This window comes from Eleutherodactylus coqui, chromosome 9 (assembly GCF_035609145.1).
Source record: "Eleutherodactylus coqui strain aEleCoq1 chromosome 9, aEleCoq1.hap1, whole genome shotgun sequence".
NCBI lineage: Eukaryota > Metazoa > Chordata > Amphibia > Anura > Eleutherodactylidae > Eleutherodactylus > Eleutherodactylus coqui.
The window spans coordinates 94970280-94994975 of record NC_089845.1 but is presented as its reverse complement, the minus strand read 5'-3'; the positions used below and the strand labels follow the sequence as shown (position 1 = coordinate 94994975).

The following is a 24696-nucleotide window of genomic DNA, read 5'->3' as shown; positions in this document are numbered from 1 at the left end:
TTGTTTCAGACCTGTTGGGGGAGCTCTATGGTCTTCATGTTGGTTGCCTAGTGGTGCCAGAAACTCAGGGGCCTTTCAAAATAGGTATATTTATACTCCTATCATGTGACAGATCATGGGACTCTTTGCACACCGGGGATCCATTTTCATTTAATTGATTTCTAAAGTAATTTAGAGGCTTCATATACTCACAACTTTTTTAATTTTTATTTATTTTTAAACAAGATTATTTTTTTCATTCGACTGCAATCATTTGGACTATGTTGGTCAGGTCTGTTACATCAAATCTACATTTAAAATAAATTGTACCCCCTAAATGATGTGGGAAAAGTGACATGACAACTTTATTCTATGGGTCAGTGCGATTATGACAATTTCAGATTTGTATACTGTATTAAAATGCACCCCAGATTTAGACTGAAAAATGGTAAAAAATATTTCATATTAATTTGAACGTCTCTGGAGGTCTAACAAAGTGGTGGGGCTACCGTCAGTAACTTTGTCGTTCTAGTATAGAGAAGGGATTAACAGTGAACAGTCAGCTCCTATTAAGCCTAGTGTGTCCAGTCGTGCACAGAAGTTCATATAATACACATACACAGCACTGCTGCGCGCACATTGTACAGGCGCATAACACACACCGCTCTGGTCACATGGTTATAACATCATTAATGGTCCGGCTGCTACTGCAAGACCTTTGATCTTTGCTGTTGTCTGTTCTTTAGTGTACAGAGGAGGACCTGCACTCCAGGTTATCTACTGGGTGGGACTGGTTGGGCAAGGAGAGGGAGGACTGTGCAGCCGCAGTATCTATGGCTGCAGAGTCCTCCAGATGATCGGGCTGTGCACTGCCGAATCAGTAAGGCAGCGGTCAGGGGTCTCTGCATCTATCAAACCCCCCTGTCTCTGGATGATCAGGCGCAGACGCTTTTCAACAAGATCCAACTTGCTGAAAACTGCGTCTTAGGGTGGATTCAGACGACCGAATATCGGCTGGGTTTTCACGCCCAGCCGTTATACGGCGTCTCTCTCTGGAGGGGGAGGAGGCTGGAAGAGCCGGGAGCAGTGCTCTGAGCTCCCGCCCCCTCCCTGCCTCCTCTCCGCCCCTCTGCACTATTTGCAATGAGAGGAGGCGGAACGGGGCGGGGCTAAGTTCCGGGAATTAGCTCCGCACCCATCCCGCCTCTCCTCATTAAAAATAGTGCAGGGGGGTGGAGAGGGGGCGGGAGCTCAGAGCACTGCTCCCGGCTGTTCCAGCCTCCTCCCCCTACAGAGAGAGACGCCGTATATCGGCTGGGCGTGAAAACCCAGCCGATATACGGTCGTCTGAATCCACCCTTATTGTCAGAAAAATAGCATAGGTTTTTTCTTTTTTTTTTTTTTTTTTGCCTATACTATTTTTTTTTTTTTAAATATCTTTGGAAAAAAGTAATATTATTTTCTGACAGGAATAACTTTTTATTTTTCCATGAGTATAAATTTGTGAGGGCTCATTTTGCACGGCTTCCTGTAGTTTCTATTGGTATTATTTGGGAGTACATAAGACATTTTGATCCGCATTAATTAATGGGAGGACAACAGGAACATCATCAGTGACGTCTCATAAACCTACCTCATGACTGCTATAGGTTTATGGAACTCGTCAGACCTTCTGGCCGGGTGACCTCACCTGTCAGATGCCGCAGCGCCAGACTACCAGCGGTCTGGTGCTGCAGTGAGTATCCTTTTTTATATAGTTTAGGGCAGTGATGGCGAACCTTTTAGAGACCGACTGCCCAAACTGCAACCCAAAACCCATATATTTATGGCAAAGTGCCAACATGTCAGGGGGCGGGGCTTATCACGACGTATGATTTTACCCCTGTCGTAAAAAGGACAGGGCCGCTTCAAAATGGACCGGGTGCAGCATTCCCACATCCAAAAGCAGTCAAAATCTGCACGCTGTCTATTTTGAAACAGCCCTGCCCATTTCTGCCACATGTAAACATACCCCAGCGATAATAATGACACCGCACAGCGGCCCCCAGTGCAACAGCGACACCGTACAGCGGCCCCCAGTGCAACAGCGACACCACGCAGCGGCCCCCAGTGCAACAGTGACACCGCGCAGCGGCCCCCAGTGCAACAGCGACACCGCGCAGCGGCCCCCAGTGCAACAGCGACACCGCGCAGCGGCCCCCAGTGCAACAGCGACACCGCGCAGCGGCCCCCAGTGCAACAGCGACACCGCGCAGCGGCCCCCAGTGCAACAGCGACACCGCGCAGCGGCCCCCAGTGCAACAGCGACACCGCACAGCGGCCCCCAGTGCAACAGCGACACCGCACAGCGGCCCCCAGTGCAACAGCGACACCGCACAGCGGCCCCCAGTGCAACAGCGACACCGCACAGCGGCCCCCAGTGCAACAGCGCCCCCCCCACCCCCACCCTCCTTCTCCGAGACCCATATGCTTACCCCCTGGCACTGATCCCGGTGCAAACTGTGAAGTCAGTGTGCTGCCGGATGCCTCCTCCCCTTGCTCTCGCGGAACTAAATAGTAGGAGACGTTAGGGGAGAGGATCCCGGCTGCACACTGACGTCACAGTGTGTGCCGGGATTAGCGCTGCTAGCAGCGCAGCTAAGTGAATGTCGGCAGGGGAGCTGCGGCCCCTGCCAGTATTCACAAGGGGTAAGCAGCCGGTGGTGGCGTGTGCCAGCAGGGAGGGCCCTCCGTGCCACCTTTGGCATGCGTGCCATAGGTTCGCCACCACTGGTTTAGGGTATGGGAAGCCCAAAACTATATAAAAAAAGAGATTTCAGAAAACCCCTTTAATGCCAAAATTTCTTACCATCAAGATGGTGCCTGGTAAGGGGGCTACATTGCAGGGAAGTGGCTGGACTTTTGCCAGAGTGACCCTTTAAATGATAGGCACTTGGCTAAGCCTCCAGGGATGTGCCTGTTGGTGTAGTGACGACTGCTTCCAGGAACCAGAAGAAATCTGGATGCCACTATTTACTATAATGACCAGTACCAGGTGTGTGATGCAGTGTAGTTAATAATGTACACACAGTGGGAAATTACATTCAAAAGTGAATAAAATGGCCAGCAGTCCCCTTTTCTAACGTACTTTGATGCGCGTCTGTGATGGATAGCTGTTAAGGAGCAGTGATGGAGGAAGTCCGAGTCCTGCATGCAAATGATGGTCTATTCAGTGACAGCTTTATCCACAAGCGATGCTGAGAGGCATCACACGTTCTCTTTTTTTCGGTGTGCGACATCTTCAGATTCCCTCATTCTTTTAATTGTTTAGTAATTCAGAAGCAATCACCGTATCTGATTTAGCAGGGCATCGTTGAGGTCACAGGTAGAATGACATTCTAAAGGAAAAGTACTGCAAGATCGTCTTTGGCCGTCATAGTTGCCTCAGTAACCAGACATCCCTGTCTGACGCTGAAGATTTTGGCATTTTTTTCTTCTTAATTCATGTAATCGAACAGGGTTTATTGCTGTTTGTCTCTTACATGCCTTCACACATAGTTGAGAAGTTTTCCAGAACTGAATTATTGATTAGTGGGGTCTGCTGCCCGGGACCCCCCACTCATCAGCTGGGCTGCTGCGCTTGTCTACAGAGCCTATGTGTTTCCGGAAACATGTTGTCTCTGTACACTAACACAACAGCCCCGCGATTAGATAACCGCTAGCGGACCCCTGCCGATCAACTTTTAACGAACTATCCAGAGGAAACGTCATTAATGGTTCAGTCCTTGAAAACTCATTTAAATATATTAAAAATGTGCATGGCCAAAATGCAGTATCAAAAAATAGTTGTATGAATGCAGCCTAAGGGCAAAGTCAGACGAGCGTTTTTTGGCGCGCACCTTTGTGCGCAAAAAAAAAGTGCGTCTGATAGAACCATTGGTTCCCTAATGTTTGTTCACATGTCCGTCTTTTACAGGCGCAAAATACTCGCACATGCAAAAGATAAGAAATCTGTGCGCCAGAAGGTCTGTGCTGTGCGGAAAGATTCAGTGATCAGTGACAAGGGGACTCCCCGCGGGGATGATGCAATCCCCTGCCACAGCTGTGGCAAAGGACCACGATGCCATCTTATTGCTTTCAATTGGCCGGTGCTACTGCCACCGGCCCCATTGAAAGCAAAGGGATGCAGGCAACCCCGCAGTGATTTTTGGGGAAGGGCTTGACCTCTCCGCCATTGTGCAGCTCTGTCGCATCTTCTCCCTGGCTGTCAGCACTGCTCTGAAGCACTTTTGCATGGCTGGGGATTTAAAAATCCCCGCCTCCTGAACGTCTTCGTGTCTGATTGGCTGAGTGCTCAGCCATTCATTGAATAACAGCTGAGCACTGTCATCGCACTCAGCCAATCAGAGGCAGCGCTCAGCCATTCATTGAATTCACTTATTTAAGTGTCAGTTGTGTTGGTGGATACATTGCTGCAATTTGCAACAGATTTCTCACTTTTCACACTCTGTTGGTAAATCAGTTGCACCTTTAACCCCTTAATGACGGGGCCTCTTTACTTTTCCCCATTTTCATTATTTTTTCCTCATTTTCAAAAAATCTTTCATTTATCCATCGACGCAGCTATCGGGGGGGGAGAACATGTGTGTGCGTGTGGCGGGGGGGGGGGGGGGAGGTTGCAGGGGAAGTTGTATTTTCTATGACACTATTTAATGTACCATTGAATGTACTGAAAAACTCTTAGAAGTTTCTAAATTGAGTGAGATGGGGGTGGGGCTGAAGTAGTTGTTTTCTTGTTCCTACAGTGTATACAATGCACCAAAAAGAATATCTTTATCCTATGGGTCAGTACAATTCAGACGATACCGAATTTATATAGTTTTTTGGTTTTTTTTTGCCTGTAGTACTTTTAAAAATAGAATATCTTTGGAAACAAATGCAATTATTTTCTACCGCCATCTCCTGACAGCCATAACTTTTTAATGTTTTTGTCGATTCTTCTTTTCGGCACGTCCTGTAGTTTCTATTGGTACTATTTTGGAGTACATACGACTTTCTGATTGTCTCTTATTAAAGTTCTGGTGTTGTGTATTTTTTTTTTCTTATGACTTTCACTTTGCGAGGTAAATATTGGTACTTTGATAGATCTTACTTTTACAGACCCAGTGATACAAAATATGCTGTAGTTGTTTTTTTTTTTTTAATTAGGAATATGGGAAAAGGTTTTTTTTTTAAGTTTTTACTAACTTTCCTCTTTTTTTTTAATAACTAATAAAGCTTTTTTAAAACTTATTTAAATTTTTTTTTTTAGTCCCCACAAGACTAGTAACACTTCAGCAGGTTTCCATTCTTTTCCAGCACTGAATAGTGGTTTTACTAATGGCAGCCTAGGTTTGCATTGGAATGGGAGAGTCTGGGTGGGTTCACAAATGCAGTGGAAACGCAGCCTTAGGCCTCATGTCCACGGGGAAAATCAGGCCCGCTACGGATTCTACATGTAGAATCCGTAGCGGGTCCCTCCTGCCCCGCGGACATGAGCGCTGAAAATAAGAATTTATAAGAATTTACCTATCCGTAGCGGGCGGGGAAGCTCTGCTCTTCCTCACGGCTGGATCTTCTTTTTCGGCCGGCGGATGAATTCCTCACGCCGGCGGCACGTCGTCGACGTGCCGCGCGCATGCGCCGGGCACATCCGCCGAGCCGAAGCAAGGGAGATGCGGCCGTGAGGAAGAGAAGACCTTCCCGGCCCGCTGCGGGTGAGTAAATTCTTTTAAATTCCTATTTTAGGTCTCACGCGGATCCGGACGGCTTCCATAGGCTTCAATAGAAGCCTGCGGGAGCCGTCCCCGCGGGAGACCCGCATGAAAATGGAGCATGGTCCAGATTTTTTCATGCTCCATTTTTTTTTAAATAACTTTTATTGACGATCCGTGGGTATTTATCTACCCGCGGGTGGTCAATGCATCCCTATGGGGTGCGGATCCGCGCGCGGGAGAAGAGTTAAAATCCGCTGCGGATTTTAATTCTTATTTTCCCCGTGGACATGAGGCCTTACTCCAGTTCTTGGGGATCTCGGACAATTTTACCTTTAGCATATTTTTGAAGAACCAGTGTACCTAGAAGAGACCCACATAAGCCTATAAATACTCCTACTTGTGCACCATTGATCTACAACCTTTAGCTATTGTGGAACTACAACTCCCAGTATGGCCAGCTTTTAATGTTTTCCATTTTCTCCACAGTTTCTAAATGAGCACAACAAAGTGTAAAGAAGGGAGCAGAGGAACATAGAGCCGTCATCATGAAGCTGTATGTGTTTCTGGTGAACACGGGAATCACCCTTACATTTGACACCGAGCTTGCAGTTCAAACGTAAGAACCTTTTTAAATAGTTAATCTTTCTTCGGTTTCGGCCACTTTCAGATGAGCATCCTATGGGCACGTCTTGGCACCTCTATTACAGACGAGTATCCTAGCGCAACTGCAGCTCTGCTGACCCTGGCTCACAACATCATCGATCTCTATGATGCTGTTAGTACAGGTGAGCAGGCCCACGGCTGGCTGGGACGCTTGTCTGTATTTCAGGCATATGCATGCTCTTCTGAAAGTGGGCCTTAATGTAATGCCATATACTTCCTGTTTTAATACTAGAGCTTTACCCACCAGTAGCATTTGTGGGTGTCTCCTCCATTCTTCCCTTGCATTGTCTGAGTGTCCCCAGTTGTATCACTCCAAACTTAAAGCGGTATTTGGGTTTAACAAAAAAGATTAATTCATTATGTAATGAAAATGTTTTCTAATCTAACTTTTTTAATCCGTCCCTCAAGATCTCTGCTTGCTTTCACTGTGTGGGAACCTTCATTGTTTGCTACTGAAAGGCATAAGAAGTCTGTATGCGGTGATCACAGAGGTGCACGGCGGTGTTGCAGTACAGGGCTGTGTTCTGTAACCAGCTCTATACCTCTTGAAGTAAATAATGAAGGATTCCATAAAATGACAGCAAACAGGTAAATGGGCAATTAGTAACAAAATATATGCCCAAACTTCAATGAGGAAGCACTGCAGAATATGTTTGGCGCTATATAAATAAAGATTATTATTATTTATTTAATATTTATGGGGTGTATAGTATAGACACGTGCTTTATGTGGGTGTGTTGTGTTTTACCCTCCCAGTATTAGTTGGCCTATAAAGCAATTTACACTATGGAGTATAAATAAACCTGCAGCAAAGGGCAGTGACAGATATGGAGTCAGATATGTGCAGACAGTGGATGTCACTTCTCCTTCTACAGTCCACACGGAGACCCAGTTTCATTACTAGGATGGTAGACTGGTCCAGAATAGGAGAACTTTGACTAGGGATTTCCCATGAAATGAATTATTTCTGGCCCACAGAATAGCATATAATTGTCTGGTCCCACAGTCTGACCCCCACTGATCATTCCTTTCAATGGCACTGCAGAAGATAGCGGAGCACTTGAGCTCATCTGTCTCTGGCAATCCCATTGAAGTTAACGGAGTGGTAGTACACTTGGGACCACTGATTTGTTCAAGGTACTTTGAGATGGAATGCTTATCGGTCAAAAAATTGTTCAAATAAACGATAATCATTCGGTCTAAACGTGAGGCAATGATAAATGAGAATCGTTTGCTTTTCGCTCGTTGTCCATTTTCTGCAGGCATAAAAATCATTGTTGGCTCGTTCACTTGTCGTCGCTTATACAGCAAATGTGAAAGACTGAACGTTGCCTGTTTGAACAAGCCACCTATGTGTCTGCCTGTCTAAACAGGCTGAACAAGAGCAAATGAGCTAGCGATGACGTCACTTGCTCATTCAAACGAGAATCGGTTCATCCCTTATTTAGGGACCTTCTGGATTTTCATTTTCGTAATCGGTACGGGTCCAAGCAGACGGACCCCTACCGATGAGATAGCGATTCCCTATCCAGTGGATAGCAGGTAGCTTCATTATGTGGGACAGCACATTTCATTTTTGGAATCCTGTTTTTTTATTTCATGACCCTACTCTCGTCTCGTCTCTCTCGCTCTCGTCTCTTCTCTCACGTCGCCTTTTCTCTTATGAGGTTTATAACTCTCTTTAATTTATAATTTAGTTTTTTTTAATGCAGCAGAACAATCCATGTCTGTGGCAGCTGTGCTGTTTATTGTTAACACTGCCGAATGTTTGCACAGGTTTTCTTCTAACTTAAATTTCTAATTTGTGTTGAATTAAAGAATTTCCTCCTTCGCCTTAATAATATGTAGAGTTCTTCCTACGGGAACCTCTCCTGCTGTGCAGTTATTGTTCTTTAAAAACATTTTCCTCCAACAAGGTTCATCGTAACTTTGCTACTGCAGCTCATTCACAATGGAGCACATTTTATTATCTGGCTTGTGCAAGAAATCGTCTCAGTTGTGGCCCAGTTGGGGACAGAGCCATTGGGCTACTGTGTCCACCGGCATTATTTTTGCCACAGATATGTTGCAGATGCACAGGTTTTTTTTTTTTCTTTCAATAAAAATTGTGCTTTTTAATGTAATTATGCTAGATAATTGCTGTGTATTGGATTCATTGATATACACCAATTTGCTAAATTTGCAAAAAGCAGATTAATTACAACTGGTGCAAGTGACAAGTGGAGTAATCCCAGAGCACCCAGGCAGATTCATCATGTCATTTTTCAGAGGTGGGTAACTATTCCACTTTTCTTATGTACCAGTCTTGCTAAATCTCCCCCATAGGGTGAATGCCAACGGACGGAATCTCTACATGTTTCCCGCTGCGGAAAAACGCAAGTGAATTCCACGGCTTTTAGGTTCCATTGAACCTAATATCTTTCTGCCTGCCAATGCTCACATGCAGAATTCTACCGCGGATTTCCACAGTGGGAAAAACAGTGTGGCATGTTCTATTTTCTGTGGATTTACGCCGCAGAAGGTCTCCATTAATATAGCATTAATGAAGACCGCGAACACTCGCAGGCACTTTTTTGGTATTTTGGTAATCGCGGTACTCCCGCAGCGTAAATCCGCTGGCTTATCCCGTGTCACTCGTGGGCATGAGCCCTTAGTTCTTAAAACTGACCTTGTACACGTGTTTTATTTCAGCCTAATATTTACTAAGTAACTTTGTTCATAATTGTTGTTAAACTGAGATTTAGGCCAAATGCCCACGAACGTATTTCTACCGCGGTTCCCGTGGCATAAATCCACAGTGGAACTCCACAGCTATTAGGTTCTATTGAACCTAATAGCTTTTCTGCCAGTCAATGTCGACACGTAGAATTTTACCGCAGATTTCCGCAGTGGGAAATAAATCACGTCATGTTCTATTTTCCATGGATTTACGCCATGGGAGGTCTCCATTAGTATAGTATTAATGAAGACCGCGGAAAAACATGCGTTTTAACGCGATCACCAACGGGCGTGTTTTGTTTACCACCGCAGTACTCCCACGGCGTAAAGCTGCAGTGATGTCCCACGACGGTTGTGGCCTTACGGTATTGAGCAAGGTCAATTCTGCTCCTGCAATTACTTGTAAGATTAGGAATACATATTGCTGGTATTAAGTCAGAAATCTACTTCCACTCACTTGAATTGGGCTGTGTGGATAGAAGCAATTTACACAGGCATAGTAATAGTAAATAAAATGTGCTTATCTTTTTCAGGCATTGGGTGTGGTAAAGTCACATGCAGTTTTTGTAGTGTTTTTTACAACATCCATGACAATGCACCCTAGAGGAAATTGGATTTCTCGTCTGTATCATTGGGAACACAGCAAGACTTTGGCCATAGCTGCTGCCACTAGGAGGTGACACCAAGTACAAAAAGAGTTAGTCCCTCCTACCAGCTATACCCCTCCTGCAGGCACTGAGCTAAATCCGTTTTAGCTTAGTGTCCCTAGGAGGCAGACCTCCTGCTCAGCAGGTCTTCCATCTTTTTGTTATTTTACGCTTTTCCCCTCTAGTTAGAAATCTAAGACAAGCTAACTTCCCTGATTGTCCTCAAGTGGGGAAGGCGAACAGTGCTGCATCAGACTGGCCATTGTCCCTATTTACCATCTCCCATGTTGGAACTAATTGCCATACTGTAGGTTTCTATATCGGACTTAATTGTACAGTGATGGCAAATAGTGTCCGTTCTCATTACCCTCTATTATAGAAGGAGTAGCTGTAGTACTGCAAGCCTATATCCCTTTTGACTATGTGATTATGCCAAGCTGCATCTACCTCTTTATTTCTGCCCATGACGGGATTATGCCTTGCGGTAACACTATGCTTTAATCATGACTATGCAGCTATAGCAGGCACCCCACTATCCTCGTTGACCAGTCAAGCTGGAGGTTATAATTGTAAATATAGCTATCTGGCCGCCACGTCATCTTATGAACCCATAAATGTCTGTGCATACTTTAATTGATACAGTGATACAGTCTGCAAAGGCATACAGCCACTTATACAGCTCTATTAAGGTATAAAGTGATCAGATAGTCACTTTATACCTTAATGGAGGAGCATCTATATTACTGTGTGACATGGTATCAACATGGCCCGTAGTACTACCCTCCATACCACAACTACATTCCTGCTATGTTCTATATAGCAGGTTTACGCAGTCCTGGGAGCATCAGGTGGCCTCAAGATTTCCTCTTAGGAAGTCATTGTGCAGTGGATCGTTGCATTCTGTCTTACTTCTGCTAGGCTCTTCTTGCTGTATAGCCGGAGGTATAATGGCATACCATCAGTCTATACCTCACATGCTTATGTCTTGTTCTCATATATCAGTCAGCTGGCATCTTCATAACCATATGTTATGACCAAAACCAGACAGCTTATTCCCTACCTCCACATCGTAGGTTCTCATATGCCTACTGAACTCTTGATGGCCTACTCGAAGTCTAATCCACTGTACAACCTCATTAAACTGCTCCCATTAGGGAGTATTTACATTGTTAATCTCTTTACCAGCAGCTCTTCAAGTATCTGTTTTCTTACTCTTCCTAGGTTGAGAAGTTCTGGATGGCAGATTGACCTCTATTCTTTGCCTGTTTTTTTATGTTGAATCTACTTGACACTAGTATGCATCATAAATCATTAACTTCCTCAGTACACTACATATCACTCTACAGCTGATTCTAAAAAGTCTTGGTAACATAGAAGCCGAGACTGCACAGTGCAATGGAACGCCCTGAGTTCAAGTCCAACCTTCCACAGCTTGGGTTCATCCATAAGCTTGTCTCCCTACTACTAAGATGGACTGTTGATGCCCTTCCAGTTGGCGCATCTGTCTGGTTAGAAATGCACTCTCATTACTACGCAGTGCACCAACCACACTATGTGGTTCACTCCAGCTTTAGCTTCCCACAGCAATCCTTCCCATAAGAAGAGTTAGTTATCTATATGAAGCTAATACACTGCTGAAGTACATCTGACCGATACATTCATCGGTGTTCAGCTTTAGCTTTTCTTTTATGAGTGTTGCGTTGCAACTTTTACCTGTAGTATTGCCTACGTTAGCAGTGTTCTGAGAATCAATGGCTACAACTCTCCCCTTCTAGAGGTAACACATAGACTCTGCATAATATCTGGTGGTGGTTTATCTCATCTACTGCCTTGAACCTACGGTCAATGCATCCGGCATACCATTCAGGATCTATCTGGGATGATTTATCTTTAGTGCATGAGGCGAACTCCTCACTCTCCTCTCCTATGAGCCGTCCTGCTTGGATGGAAAAATAGAACAGAGCTTTGGAACATCCTCAGTCTCTTTCTTCTTTGACGCTGTTCACTCTCCAAGGGGTCTATTGCCTCTCTAAGGGTTTTCCAATCATTTCCTTCTTTTGGTCTGGGACAGAACCAACAAAGAAGTAACAGAAAAAAAGGGAACACATCGCTGCAAATGTATCTACGGCATCCAGCGTACTATGCCGAACTAAGTACCATGTTACAGCTCTTTTGATTTTGTGGGTCCAAGTGCAAATAGCCGGAGGGTCATCTTCAACTGTCAACAACAACTGGGTCCTGCTATTTTGGAGCAGGTCAAGATGGAATTTCTTTTTTTAGCTTTGATTCAACCAAGATCATGTTTTGCCCTTCCCTTGCTAGTATCAAACTGGAGAACACCGTATTTTCCTCTTTTGCCCTTCTCCTCTATTTCAGCTTCTTCGAGGATTGATTCTGTCTCTTCTCTCAATTCCAACAGTAATCAGTTGTTCTCGGAAAGTAGGTCTCTACCTGTATCTACTATGGCCGTTACTGTCTACACCTGTTTTCAGCAGAGTGTACCTGTTATTGGACAAGAGCACCCCTCTCCCCATTTTTGGTACCACCCTACCAAACTTGCACACGTTTTCTTCACATTCGGTAGCTTACTCTAGTCTACCGAGTCGTAGGAACATTTTTCAGCCTTCATCACCCCTATGTCTCACAGTAAGTATTACTTGGCAGCCGTCAGTACATCTGTCACCTACTTACGCCCACTGGCCACAACAGGCTCACCATACCATCTTTTCTTTTTTTCCACCCCCTTTGGTACTGCTTTAGAACGTCCCACGGTCTTGCTTTGTCCCCCAATGACACGGACACAAAAACAAGAATTTGTTAATTACTGTAAAATCCCTTTCTCATCATTGGGGTACACCCAGTTGGTTAATGTTTGCTAGCATGGGTGTTATTTTCTCACAAAGCGGTTCACAATCTGGCTTGGTTTTATTTACACAGGAGTATTTGTTTCAGGGTTGTGATCTGTATTGATCGGCTCCATGTGTTTTGTTTCTCTCCTACTACTTGCGAGCATGCTGATTTAGCTCAGTGCCTGCAGGAGGGGTATGTATACCTGGTAGAAGAGACTTACTCCTTTTGTGCTTAGCGTCGCCTCCTAGTGGCAGCACCTATACCCAAGGTTTTGCTGTGTCCACCAATGAACATCACATAGTAACATAGTTTGTAAAGCCGAATGAAGACCATGTCCATCTAGTCCAGCCTGTTTATCCTCCTGTTTTGTTCATCCAGAGGAAGGCAAAAAACCCCAAGGCCAGAAGCCAATTAGCCCTTTTCGGGGAAAAATTCCTTCCCGACTCCCTAATGGCAATCAGACTAATCCCTGGATCAACCCCTAATATTTCCTACCTGCCTGTATACCAGGATTAACAATTAACCTAAGATTTATATCCTGTAATATCCTTCAGAAATACATCTAGTCCCCTTTTAAACTCCTCTATAGATTTTGCCATCACCACGTCCTTAGGCAGAGAGTTCCACAGTCTAACTGCTCTTAAAAAACCCCTTTCTGTGTTGGTGATAAAACCTGCTTTCCTCTAAACGTAGAGAAATAATTTTACAGTAAGGAACGAAAATTACGGTTTTAGGGTAGAAAATCATGTAGTGCATACTGTATAGGGAAATGCTAATTTCTCTAATATCAGTAAATTATCGCTTGCTAATTTGCTGATGCCTCCTCTTGGTTTATTGTTCTTCTTTCTACCCCAGTAAGTAGAGGTCTGTATGTCCACACCATCATCTCTCTCGTACAGTATTTGCTGAGAGGAGCATTACCGTATGGATGCACCCTGGTATTTCAATAACACGCATTCCAGATCCGAACAGACAATGTTTGCTCTTGCTGAGTATTGCTGGAGCAATGTACTGAGCTCATTACAGGAGGAATACAAAACAACATCATGTAGCCGCAGTGAAAGGAACATTTTTAAGAGAAAATTAAAAATACTTTTGAGCCGCTTGTTATTTAATAGACTCCACTAGCGCTTGTGTGTTTTCCTTACTTTGGTAACAGGGACAAGTGCATTTGAATCACATCTAATACCGGTGATCCTGACCTCCTGAATAGCAGACAAATTGGAAATTCAGATGTTGGGTTTACAGCTACATGTCATTATTTGTCATCTTGCTTTCGTTAGTCTCATTCATAATATGACTGTCTTCATTCAGTCAGTTGTGTAGTATTAATAGGAGAGTAGATGTATAAGCTTTGTGTCAGAGGACTACAAAAGTGCCCACTAGTTATCTCCGTTGGATCTGTCTAGAGTGTGTTTCAATGGTGTCTGCAGTATTGCGAGAATTTGTTAACCCATTAAGGACCAGGTACAGTAAATATACGGCGCTTGGTCCTGGGCTTAAAGCACCGCCGATAGTAAAATTACGGCAGCGCTTTAAGCCTCCTGCCCTTTGCAATCAATCAGAGACAGGACGGGTTGTCAGCTGTTGGTAGTAGCTGATAACCCGGAGGAGAAGGCAGGAGGCTTTTTTAACCCTTTCTGCCTTTTTCTTCCCCGAGTACACAGCGCTCAATGAGTGCTGTGTACTGAAAAGTGAAAGCAGACGTGTAACTTTCACTACGGGAGCCCGGGGGTCACATGACCCCCGGGGTTCCCTGCTGCAACAGAGCTGGAGGCTCATACTAGACCCTGGCCAGCTCTGCCAGTGACTAATGTCACTACAGGGGTTGTTTTCCCCTGTAACTGGCTCCTATGGATGCCCCAGCTAGAGTGGGAAAGTGTCAAATAAAAAACTTACATGATGTCATGGGGGACAAAATTACGTAATAAAACAACAATATATGCATAAGAAAGAAAATAATCCAAAACTGACGCCAACCAAAACCGTCACTATAGGCACCCTGTAATCTAAAACCATACATATTATATATCAGAACGTCCGAAACAAATAGAGGAAGCCGTTCCAATATTTTATTTTCGCATAAATATACTAATTAAAAAAATAACTATAAATGTTAAAAATATATATATTTTTTAGCTTTTTGCCCCCAATAAAACTAAGAAATGGGGGGGAAAAAGTCAGTGAAAAAGATATTTAAAAATTGCCCTATATGTCACAAAAAAATGCAGCAAAGGAAAATAAAATATGGCAGTAAAACCACCACATGAGTAAAATCCCTAAAAAGTGTCTGGTCCTTAAGGGGTTCAATGTAATATTACCGGAACTTTCATTGCTTATATATAGAAACAGAGCAGAGATGCCATGCTCTCGCATCAATAGAGGATTGTAAAGTCTTCAGCAATATACACTCTTCGATTAAAAAATAAATAAAATTAGGCACCTGGGAGTTGTCACTTTGCTGCAAATCTAAGCATGCAGTTACATCTGATGTGTGAGGGCATGCACGAAAGGCGACCAAGTTCAAGACCCCTTCAACAGTCCTTCAGTAGAGAGGATCGCTGACAATCACAAGCAGCTCCAGCTGTTTTGTTCTCCGCCGTCCAGAGACAGTTGGCACCATTGTTACAGGCCCCTGTGTCTGTTGAAGCCATTTCCAGGCGCTTGGCTGAAGGAAATTTGATTTCACGGCACCCATTACTTGTGCTATCTTTGACACCCACCATGGCGAATGGCGATACTGCACTGCTACGGGGTAGAACCGGGTTGACTTCAGTGACGAATCCAAGTTTAGTTTGAACACTGACCATGCCCGTGTTTGAGTCTGAAGACCTAGGAGTAAGCGCCTCAATCCTACCATTGCGATAGAGCGGCACACTGCCCTTACTACTGTGTAATGGTCTGGGGGGCCATTGCATACGACAGTCACCACTAGTAGTGGTACAAGGTACAATGACAGCTCAGCAATATGCTCAGGGCATCCTGCAGCCACATGTGTTCCTCTCATGGCGGCTTCCAAGAGGCTGCCAGCAGGATAATGCTCGGCTGCACACACAAGGGGGTCACAGGAATGTCTCCACAACATTGTCATACTTCCGTGGCTGCCCGGTCACCAGATTTATCACCAATAGAACATGTATGGGACCATCTGGGATGCCAACCTTGACAGCCTACGAGTTTGCACAACCTAGAGGCATAGTTACAGTAAATGTGGACCGATATGCTACAAGATGCCATATGAAACTTGCATGCCTCCCCGTATCGTATCACATCTTACATTCAAGCTAGAGGCGGTACAACAGAGTACAAGAGCTTCATGCCTGTCCGTATCACATCTTACATCCAAGCTAGAGGCGGTACAACAGGGTACTAGAACCTCTATGCCCGCCTGTATCACATGTTATATCCAAGCTAGAGGCAGTACAACGAGGTACTAGAGCCTCCATGCCTGCCCGTATCACATCTTGTATCCAAGCTAGAGGTGGTACAACAGGGTACTAGAGCCTCCATGCCCACCTGTATCACATCTTGCATCCAAGCTAGAGGTGGTACAACAGGGTACTAGAGCCTCGATGCCCACCTGTATCACATCTTGCATCCAAGCTAGAGGTGGTACAACAGGGTACTAGAGCATGCCTTTAACCCCTTGAGTGGCACGCCCGGAAATTTTCCGGGACGAGCTCCACTGCTCATAGCGACATAGCCCGGAAATCTTCCGGGCTATGTATCACTATGGGAGCTGCAGAGCACAATGCCACAAGCTGTGACAGTGTGCTCTGCCTGCACAGACCCACAGAGAACAAAGCAAGGGCATTGAAAAACGAGCAGAAGATATTGCCGATATGCCGGCAATCTCCTGCTTTGTTTACAGGTTGCCATAGAGACCATCGGCTTGTCAGAAGCAAGCCGATGGTCTCTGTGGCAGGGAGAGCTTGGTGCTTGGCTGTCAGAGGACAGCTAGGTACTAGCTCTTACAGCAGAGATCAGATAAAACCTCCGATCTCTGCTGTGTTAACCCTTTACATGCTGCAGTCTGTGACTGCAGCATGTAAAGGGCTATCACTGCAGCATGTAAAGGGCTATCACCATCGGACCCCCGGAATGTGATCAGGGGTCCTAATGGGTCCCTGTGGAAGTCCCCTAAAGGGACAAAAAAAAAAAGGAAAAAAATTATTTAAAAAATTATAAAAACAGTTGTCTCCCTTTACTTCGTAAAAAATCAAAAGTACAATCACACATGTGGTATCCATGCGTCGTAATGACCCAGAGAAGAAAGTTAATGCTTTATTTAACCCCTTAATGACACGGCCCCTTTTTTTTCTTTTTTCCCCATTTTTTTTCTTCCTCCCCCCTGTTTAAAAAATCACAACTTGTCCCGCAAAAAACAAGCCCTCATATGGCCATGTCAATGGAAAAATGAAAAAGTTATGGCTCTTGAGACGCAACTGCAAAATTAGTTGAAATTCAACGATTAGACCATTTTAAAAAACCTGCCCTGGTGGGCACGACAGGGTGGTAGGAAACCCGCCACTCAAGGGGTTAAGGGGTCAGTTTTCTGCAATAAATTATAATTTATCCTTTTGCGCTGATATTATAATCACTTACTTATAATAACGCTACAATCACACAGAGAAAGTTTCATTCGATTCCGACAACTCCTGCTGGGTGCTTTTTTCTTTTTTGACAATGAGTTACAAAGTTACATGGTTTTCTCACCATTTTCAAGGTCTCAGTTCAGTCATACAAAGCACAAAAACATACTTTTTTATAATTTTTTTAGGGGCTTTAAACCATCCTGACCCTAGTTCTATTTACTACCTGGCTTTTACTTTAAGGGCGAGTTCAGATTCTGCGGATTTGCGGTGCAGATATTATTACACCACAAGTTTGCAGCAGGTTTCGGTACAATACATTTGGATGGAGCTTTGAAAAACTCTATACCCACCAGCAGAAAAATTCTACGTCGAAACTCAATCCTGCTGCGAATTTTTGTAATCTACATCATGTCAATCTTGTTGCAGTTTTGCTTGGATTTTCACCCAGGATCTTACCCCTTCAATCTAACACTTGCAAGTTTTGGTGTCGAATTGCTGTGGATTTATGCAAAAAGCCGAAGCAGAAACACTCCGGCACACATGGAGCTCCAAGAATCCAGAACAGCAGAGATTTGTGCTGCTGCTGGAAACAAAGTATATCGGAGAGTTGCATACATACACTGTACAATGAGTGGGTTTTACCTTCTAGAAAACATTTTCGCCAGTGTTTCCGTGCTCTCAAATTGAAATTAGGGCACTGCCAGATCATTAAGGCAGCAGTCAGGAGTCTAAGGCCTCATGTCCACTAGAAAAATGCAATCCGTGCAGATTTCTGCAGCCGATTCCCCACGGATTGGCTTTAAATGGTATTTCTTTTTCATGCGGATATCCGCACCTATTGATAGCAATGTGGCCGATCCATGCGGAATCCGCACTAAAATGGAGCATGCTGCGGTTTTTTTTCCGTGCGTGAAAAACGCAAATCAATTAAAGGAGTTCTGACATAAAAAAAAAAATTGTACTCACCTTGCCTGGCCTGGCCCGATCGCCAGGCATGTCCCCTCCAGCCGGCATCTTCTTCTGTGCCTTTAAAGCAGAGCAGGAGCGGTCAAAAAGACCGCTTCCTGCTCTGGTCCGTCCGTCAGGCACTTCCGAGGTGAACGGACGGACCGCACAGTGCTTGCTGTGGGCGGCCCATCCGTCCTGCTGAACTCCGGAGTGTTGCGCATGTGCAGTGGAGACGCAGCCCGTCCTGACTCCTGTCAGAGGTCACCTCTCCACTGCGCATGCGCGCGATCCCGGAGTGGCGCGGCTCGTGCAGACAGAAGAGGAGGAACAGCGCCTGCCGGGAGATGACCCCCCCCCGATGTCAACAACAACAGAAGAACAGGTAAGTATTATCTTTTTATGCTTTAGCAGCCATTAAACCATGGGTTCCCTGGGTCCATTATGCAGACCAGGGAACAATGGCTGCTAAAGCATAAAAAAATTATTTGTGTCAGAACCCCTTTAAAATGCCATCCGCGGATGCAAAGTTCAATTTAATTGACTGCGGATGGGCCAGTCATTCCCTATGGGCAAAATTGAATGCACGGAATCCGCAATTCAATTTTGCTAGTGGACATGAGGCCTTAGGTGTTTTTATCTGAGGTGTTTGTGTTTTGCTGTCAGTGTCTGCAGGTTTTTGCTGCAGACTCTTTCTGTCTCTTCTCTATTATTGTACGCCTTTTAGTATTATTAAAGAATCGTTCATGTTATAGTCACACTAATAAATACAACGATAGAGACAGCTTATGGAATAAGCAATGCCAACTCAACCAGTACCCCATCATGATTGTCATGGGGAGGAGAACTCTAAGCTGCGGAAAACCACTAGGAGCTGCATCAGTTTTGCACCGTATCCAACTCCACGGGCTTGTATGAGATTAGAAACAGGGTAACTTTCTTCCAAGATCTACGCCATTCATCCTTTGGGTGTTTTTTATATTACACTACTCAAGTTACTAGACCTTAACCTGTGAAACTAAATACCCCCTCCAATGTGACTCTTCTTTTTTTTAACACCTATACCATTACCTTTGAATTACTAGTGATGCTCAATTTCCAGAGATTTGGATTCCATATCTATATATTACACTAGAAACGCCCTTCAAAGAAGAGCTATCATGTTGTGGACCAGCAGAGCTGCCGTACAAAGTTGTGCAGCCGGCCCCGCTGACTCAAGGACATGGCAGATTCCCTATAACATGAGAATGGTTGGTGTAATAAAGAGCAGAGAGGCAGACCTGGATGCCATCTTCTTCAGGGGACCATGTATTAATCCAGTGGTCGATGAGTAAATCTAACTTTCTGCTGGGCTTGGAAGGTGTAGGGAGTCATAGACAATGCTCTCTGGGAGAACTTGCAAGTTGGCTCTCCTCCAGAAGGAAGAAAACTGTCATTATAATGCCATCTGTAGGTAGCTACCATGGAAGGGTACTTTTATATGGCACGGCTGTCAAGTGTTCAAGCACCTGACAACTGTCCCAACGATTACCACTGCTGCGCTTAAACAGGAGCAATAATTGCTCACTGAATAGAGGAACAGGCTGATAGTCTCTTAGTTTTAGGTGAGCTGTAAGCCAAGCGACTCCAACAACTGAGGCTCTCCCTCACTTGCCCTGTTGGTTCCCATGGGCCAATAGTCATTCTTTTGTAAGACATGTGGCCCACCCGGTGCACAAAGCATGGGCAGCCCTGTTTTACATCATCAGTTTGTTCAAGTACAGGCTTTGTGTTCTCTGACACTTTTGGATGGGCCGGTAATAGAAATGAGGATGGCGGGCTGAATCTGTGGTGACTGCTTCATTCTTAGTGGGATGCCAACAAACTTTAACATAAATAAAATAATCCCTTGTTTCATATTGATATCTATTATATTTTGTCTGTTTTAAGATGAAAAATAATATTCTCTTACCAAGAGTTTAAAATAAAGTGACTTGGTTCTGCTGTTAATTATCTATTGTCATGTAGGAGATATAAGCTAGGCTCTTTGGCCTTTTTAATGGAGGACAACATGAGGGGACATCCTCTTGGGCACTTTTCTTAGGTGAAGAGGACTCATTTGATGTGCGTCTTATATGATGTATATGTGATTGCTCTGCCTATGCTAGATCTGCCTCCTAATATGATACTGTTCCAACTTCCAGTCAGCAAGCATCATCACCTCAGTCTTGAATCCATTTTCGGCTTGCCCCATAGGACTGTCAGTTTTCTCCTAACATTGCTGCTGTAACAATGGTGTATGAACTCTTCCTTATACAAAATGCCACCGCGATGCCAACAGATACAATATTTCAATATTCTTTATGGAAGTGTAGGATTTATTAAGATGGTTATATCAAAGTAGAACTTATCTACATTCTTGTAACTCTTTCCACAGGGTGACTGACCTCAAGCATGCTATTCAGGCTAAGTACAAGATTGCTGTTCAGCACCAGATACTTGTTGTAAATGGGGGAGAATGTATGGCGCCGGACAGGAGGGTCTGCAGTTACAGCGCTGGTACTGTAAGTATTCATCTTTCTTTCCATTTTGGTTTAGTGCATCCTATTTACCCTTGTGTTCATTAAACGGTCTCATGAAGCCAACCTCTGTCCATATGCTTATTATGGCATATGGATGTTATGAAGGATTCCATTCAGGAACTATGTCTCTGGCAGACTCTTAAGGGTGGGTTCACACCTGTGCCCGGGGTTCTGCTTTCCTGCTCCGATCAGGACCGAAAGGGAATTTAAGAGGGAGTCCCCGTGGCCAAACGGCTCCGTCTCAGGATGGAACCAAATAGCGCCGAACAGGTCCCATTGACTATAATGGGGTCAGTTGCAGCGTTTTTTTCTCAGTATTTTGAGCCAGATCTGCAGCGTAACCTCCGACTAGAGATTCCAACCACCCTAATTGTCTACGTATTGCATAGATGCCAAGTCATCAGAATGGCCACCATGTAAAGCTACGTTAGTACTGAAAGGGATCTGCCTGGTCGAGCTTTGCCTGGATAAATGAGGTTTTATTGGGTGTGTTGGGAACCAGACTGCATTGCCCATGTCTGTAGTAAGATAACACTATTAAAGGGGTTTCCCATCTTAGACATTTATGGTATAGCCTCAGTTATGTCATAAATGTAGGTTAAGTGCGGGCCCCACCTGTGAGACCTGCACCTGTGTCCCTCTCACGCCTCACCGGCGCGGCCACTGGTGGCTAGGAGGAAACTGGCTGTTCTACACTGTTTACTTAATGCACATAGAAGTGAATGCGAGTTACGGAAACCGCAAAGCACAGGACGCTACACTGTCACTGCAACTCCAAGCTGGACATGCTACACTGTTTTCAGAGCTCCCATTCACTTATATAGGAGTTACGGAAGTAACATAGAACAGCCAGTTTGACTGGGTCTCTGCCAGGGGCCGTGGCAGAGGCACTGGCATTCCCATGTAAGCCACGTTTGTGCTTGGAATACCCATTTAATTAGATGTAAGTATGTAAAAAAAAATAGCTTTTTTTTTTGTTTTGTTTTTGGATTTCCTTTTTGCGCTGTCCATATAGACAGTGCAAAATGTGTGTTGCTATCTTTTCTGCTTTACGGTAGTTGCAGTGATTGACTGCAGCTTTAAATGACTTCCGTGTATAATGTACAACGCTATGAAATGTAATTTTGTTCACATTTGTGCCTACCCATTTGTCATTCTGTTTTTCTACTTGTTTTGCTGTCATAGGACACTAATCCAATATTCCTCTTCAATAAAGAGATGATATTATGTGAACGGCCTCCAGTTATTCCGAGGACGACGTTCTCTGCAGAGAATGAAATGGAATTAAAAGTTGAAGAGTCCCTTATGATGCCTGCTGTATTTCACACTGTCGCCTCCAGGACACAGCTTGCAGTGGTGAGAAATGTCAACTTTTTCTAATAGCTAGTGGTAAAAACATAATAAACTCCATGCTAGACCGAAGAGGATATACCAGTTATAGATGATTTCTGACTTAAGATAGAATAATGATCGTGTCCTCTATAGACATGAGGACCGCCAAACTATTGCCCTTGTATTTAACGAGGTTTTGCCATAACTTAATATTGCTTCACAATCATTCTGTCTTTCCTGGTTGCTGCTGACCAGGACATGTGACTGCTGCAGCCAATCACTGGCTATGGAAGGTCACTGCTGCTGCCATTGATTGGCTGCACCAGTCACATGTCCTGGTCAGCAGCAACCAGGAAGGACAGAGAGTGATTGTGAAGGGATTTTAAGTTGTTGGAAAACCCCTTTAAGGCACGGCATCAGAATACTGACAGGTGTTCCTCACCGTTAGGAGTTGGAGGGCCAGCTGTCTGGTGGCTGCTGGGTATCTACTCTAACAATGGGGACCAGAGAAACTGCTGATTTCAATGCAACATGTAAAATGCTGGCAGGGAGGAGCTCCCTCTGTCAGCCATTAGACTCCTGCTATGTGTTCACAGGGTCCCATTGGCTTGACATGGCACCTTGAGGCTTGAAGATAGCCTCCAGGCCTGCCGTCTCCAGTTGCCTATGAGGCTTAGCCTCTGGCTGGGCATCGTAGGCCATTATAATGCATTGCTATACTTCACTATAGCAGTGTTCTACCAACAATCACATATAGTGACATTCACGTCCTATAGTGGGACAAATGAAGTCAAAACCCTCTTTATTATGTACATTTAAAAAAAAAATCACAAATTTGATATCACTGCATTTAGAAAGAGCCACAGAAAAAAATGTAACTTATTTAACCAGCACCTTGCATGTTGTTAAAACAAAAGTGGCAAAATTAGCTAAATTTGTATATCTCCCTTCATTAGAAAAATGGAAGGCGACCAATACCGTTGTCGGAAAGCAAATGTTAGAGATCTTTGTGTGCAACAATACAAAGGTACATCTGTAAAACAAAAAAAAGGGTAAAAAAGTAGCAAGGTATGAGAAAAAAAAGCTATATAAGGCTAACTTCACACAAGCGAGTGTCCGCCAACATGCGATTTCCCTGCGTTTTATCTCGTTACAGAACTAAATAAAAGATTATCAAAATGTTATATGTTTCCCACAATTTGGATAAATGAAAATTAGAACCTCAAAAACAAGCCCTCCGAGCTCCATCGATGGACGAATAACATGTTATGGCTCTTGGAATGTGGCAACACAAAAACAAGTCTTTAAGAAAAAAAAGTCTGTGTCTGGATTCTGGCTTGGTTTTCAATTCCCATTCATTGCTCTACAGACCTGTATATAGGGTCAAGCATTGATTTGCCAGAATGCTGCCCTCCAATAGGTGGCGCTGCAGGGGTATTGTTCCATCTTCCTTATTTGGTGTACAAAAATAGCAAAACAAAAAACAAAAACTGTATAAACTTAGTGTTGCCAGAATCGTTTTGACCTGGAGAATAATGTTATCACATCATTTATTCTGCATGCTGAACCCCATAAAAATATAAATAAAAATGGTGGGATTTTTTTTTCCAATTCCCACACAAATTTTTTTTTAAAGGTTTTGCAATACATAATATGCACCCAAAAATGTTTGTATTAAAAAAAATATAACTTGTCCTATAAAAGCAAGCCCTCTATGTCTATGTAAAAATTAAAAAGTTGTGGCTCTAGGATTGCAAAACCGAAAGAAGCTGACAGATTGGTTGGTCGTTAGGGCATAAAAGGGGTCAGTCACTTAGGGGTTAATCGGACTGTGCCATTTGGGCAACCTTCTCATATCTGCAATTGTAGCATGTGGACTTTCTAATTGGGGATCGCATTTAGTTTCAACAAAAGTTAATGCATGTTTCCCAGATAGGCTATACATGCCAAATTATACCCCACGTAGACGAAAGGTGTCATACCTAACAGTATAACCAAGTAACATGGGAACAGATAAAGGCTACAAAGAAAAAGCAGATAGGGATCCCATTAAACCAATCAAGAAATACATACTGATTGGTTACGAAGAACATTAAGGCCTCATGTCCACTGCTAAAATAAAATTAAAAATCCGCAGCGTTTTTCCCGCAGCGTGATCCGCGCCCCATAGGGATGCATTGGACACCCGCAGGTAGTTAAATACCTGCGGATGTCATTTTCCCCTGAGGCGTGGATGGGAAAACACCCGCGGCATGCTCCATTTTAGTGCGGGTCTCCCGCCGGGACAGCTCCCGCAGGCTTCTATTGAAGCCTATGGAAGCCGTCCGGATCCGCGACACACCCGCACCTGAATTTCTGCTCTCCGGGCCGAAGAAAAATCCGCCCGCGACGGAGGGAAGATCCACAGTGTCCGGACAGGTAAGTTTAATCTTCTTTTTAGCCACATGTCCGTGGGAAAGGAGGGACCCGCTGCGGGATTCTGCATGAAGAATCCGCGGCGGGCCTGAATTTCCCCGTGGACATGAGGCCTAACTACTTTTCAGTTGACAAGTCCCCATATAAAGTTGTAACTTCATTGTTCCTGAGCCTCCAACTGTTTTGTAATTGTTATATGACTGCAGTCTGTATGTAGTTCAGGCTCATTCCTTCTTTAGCATTGATGCTGGATCTC

At 44.3% G+C, this 24696-nt stretch overlaps 1 protein-coding gene across 2 annotated transcripts in view; it reads left to right on the top strand.

The window, feature by feature from the left end:
• RB1CC1 (RB1 inducible coiled-coil 1) overlaps positions 1-24696 on the top strand; it is a 131949-nt gene that overhangs the window by 8657 nt on the left and 98596 nt on the right. For both annotated transcript variants that reach the window (XM_066578082.1, XM_066578081.1), the window contains exons 2-4: positions 6201-6330; positions 20549-20675; positions 21879-22049. In XM_066578082.1, the coding sequence (XP_066434179.1) occupies positions 6260-6330; positions 20549-20675; positions 21879-22049 (369 nt within the window). In that variant the 5' untranslated portion in view covers positions 6201-6259. The remainder of the gene's footprint in view (positions 1-6200; positions 6331-20548; positions 20676-21878; positions 22050-24696) is intronic.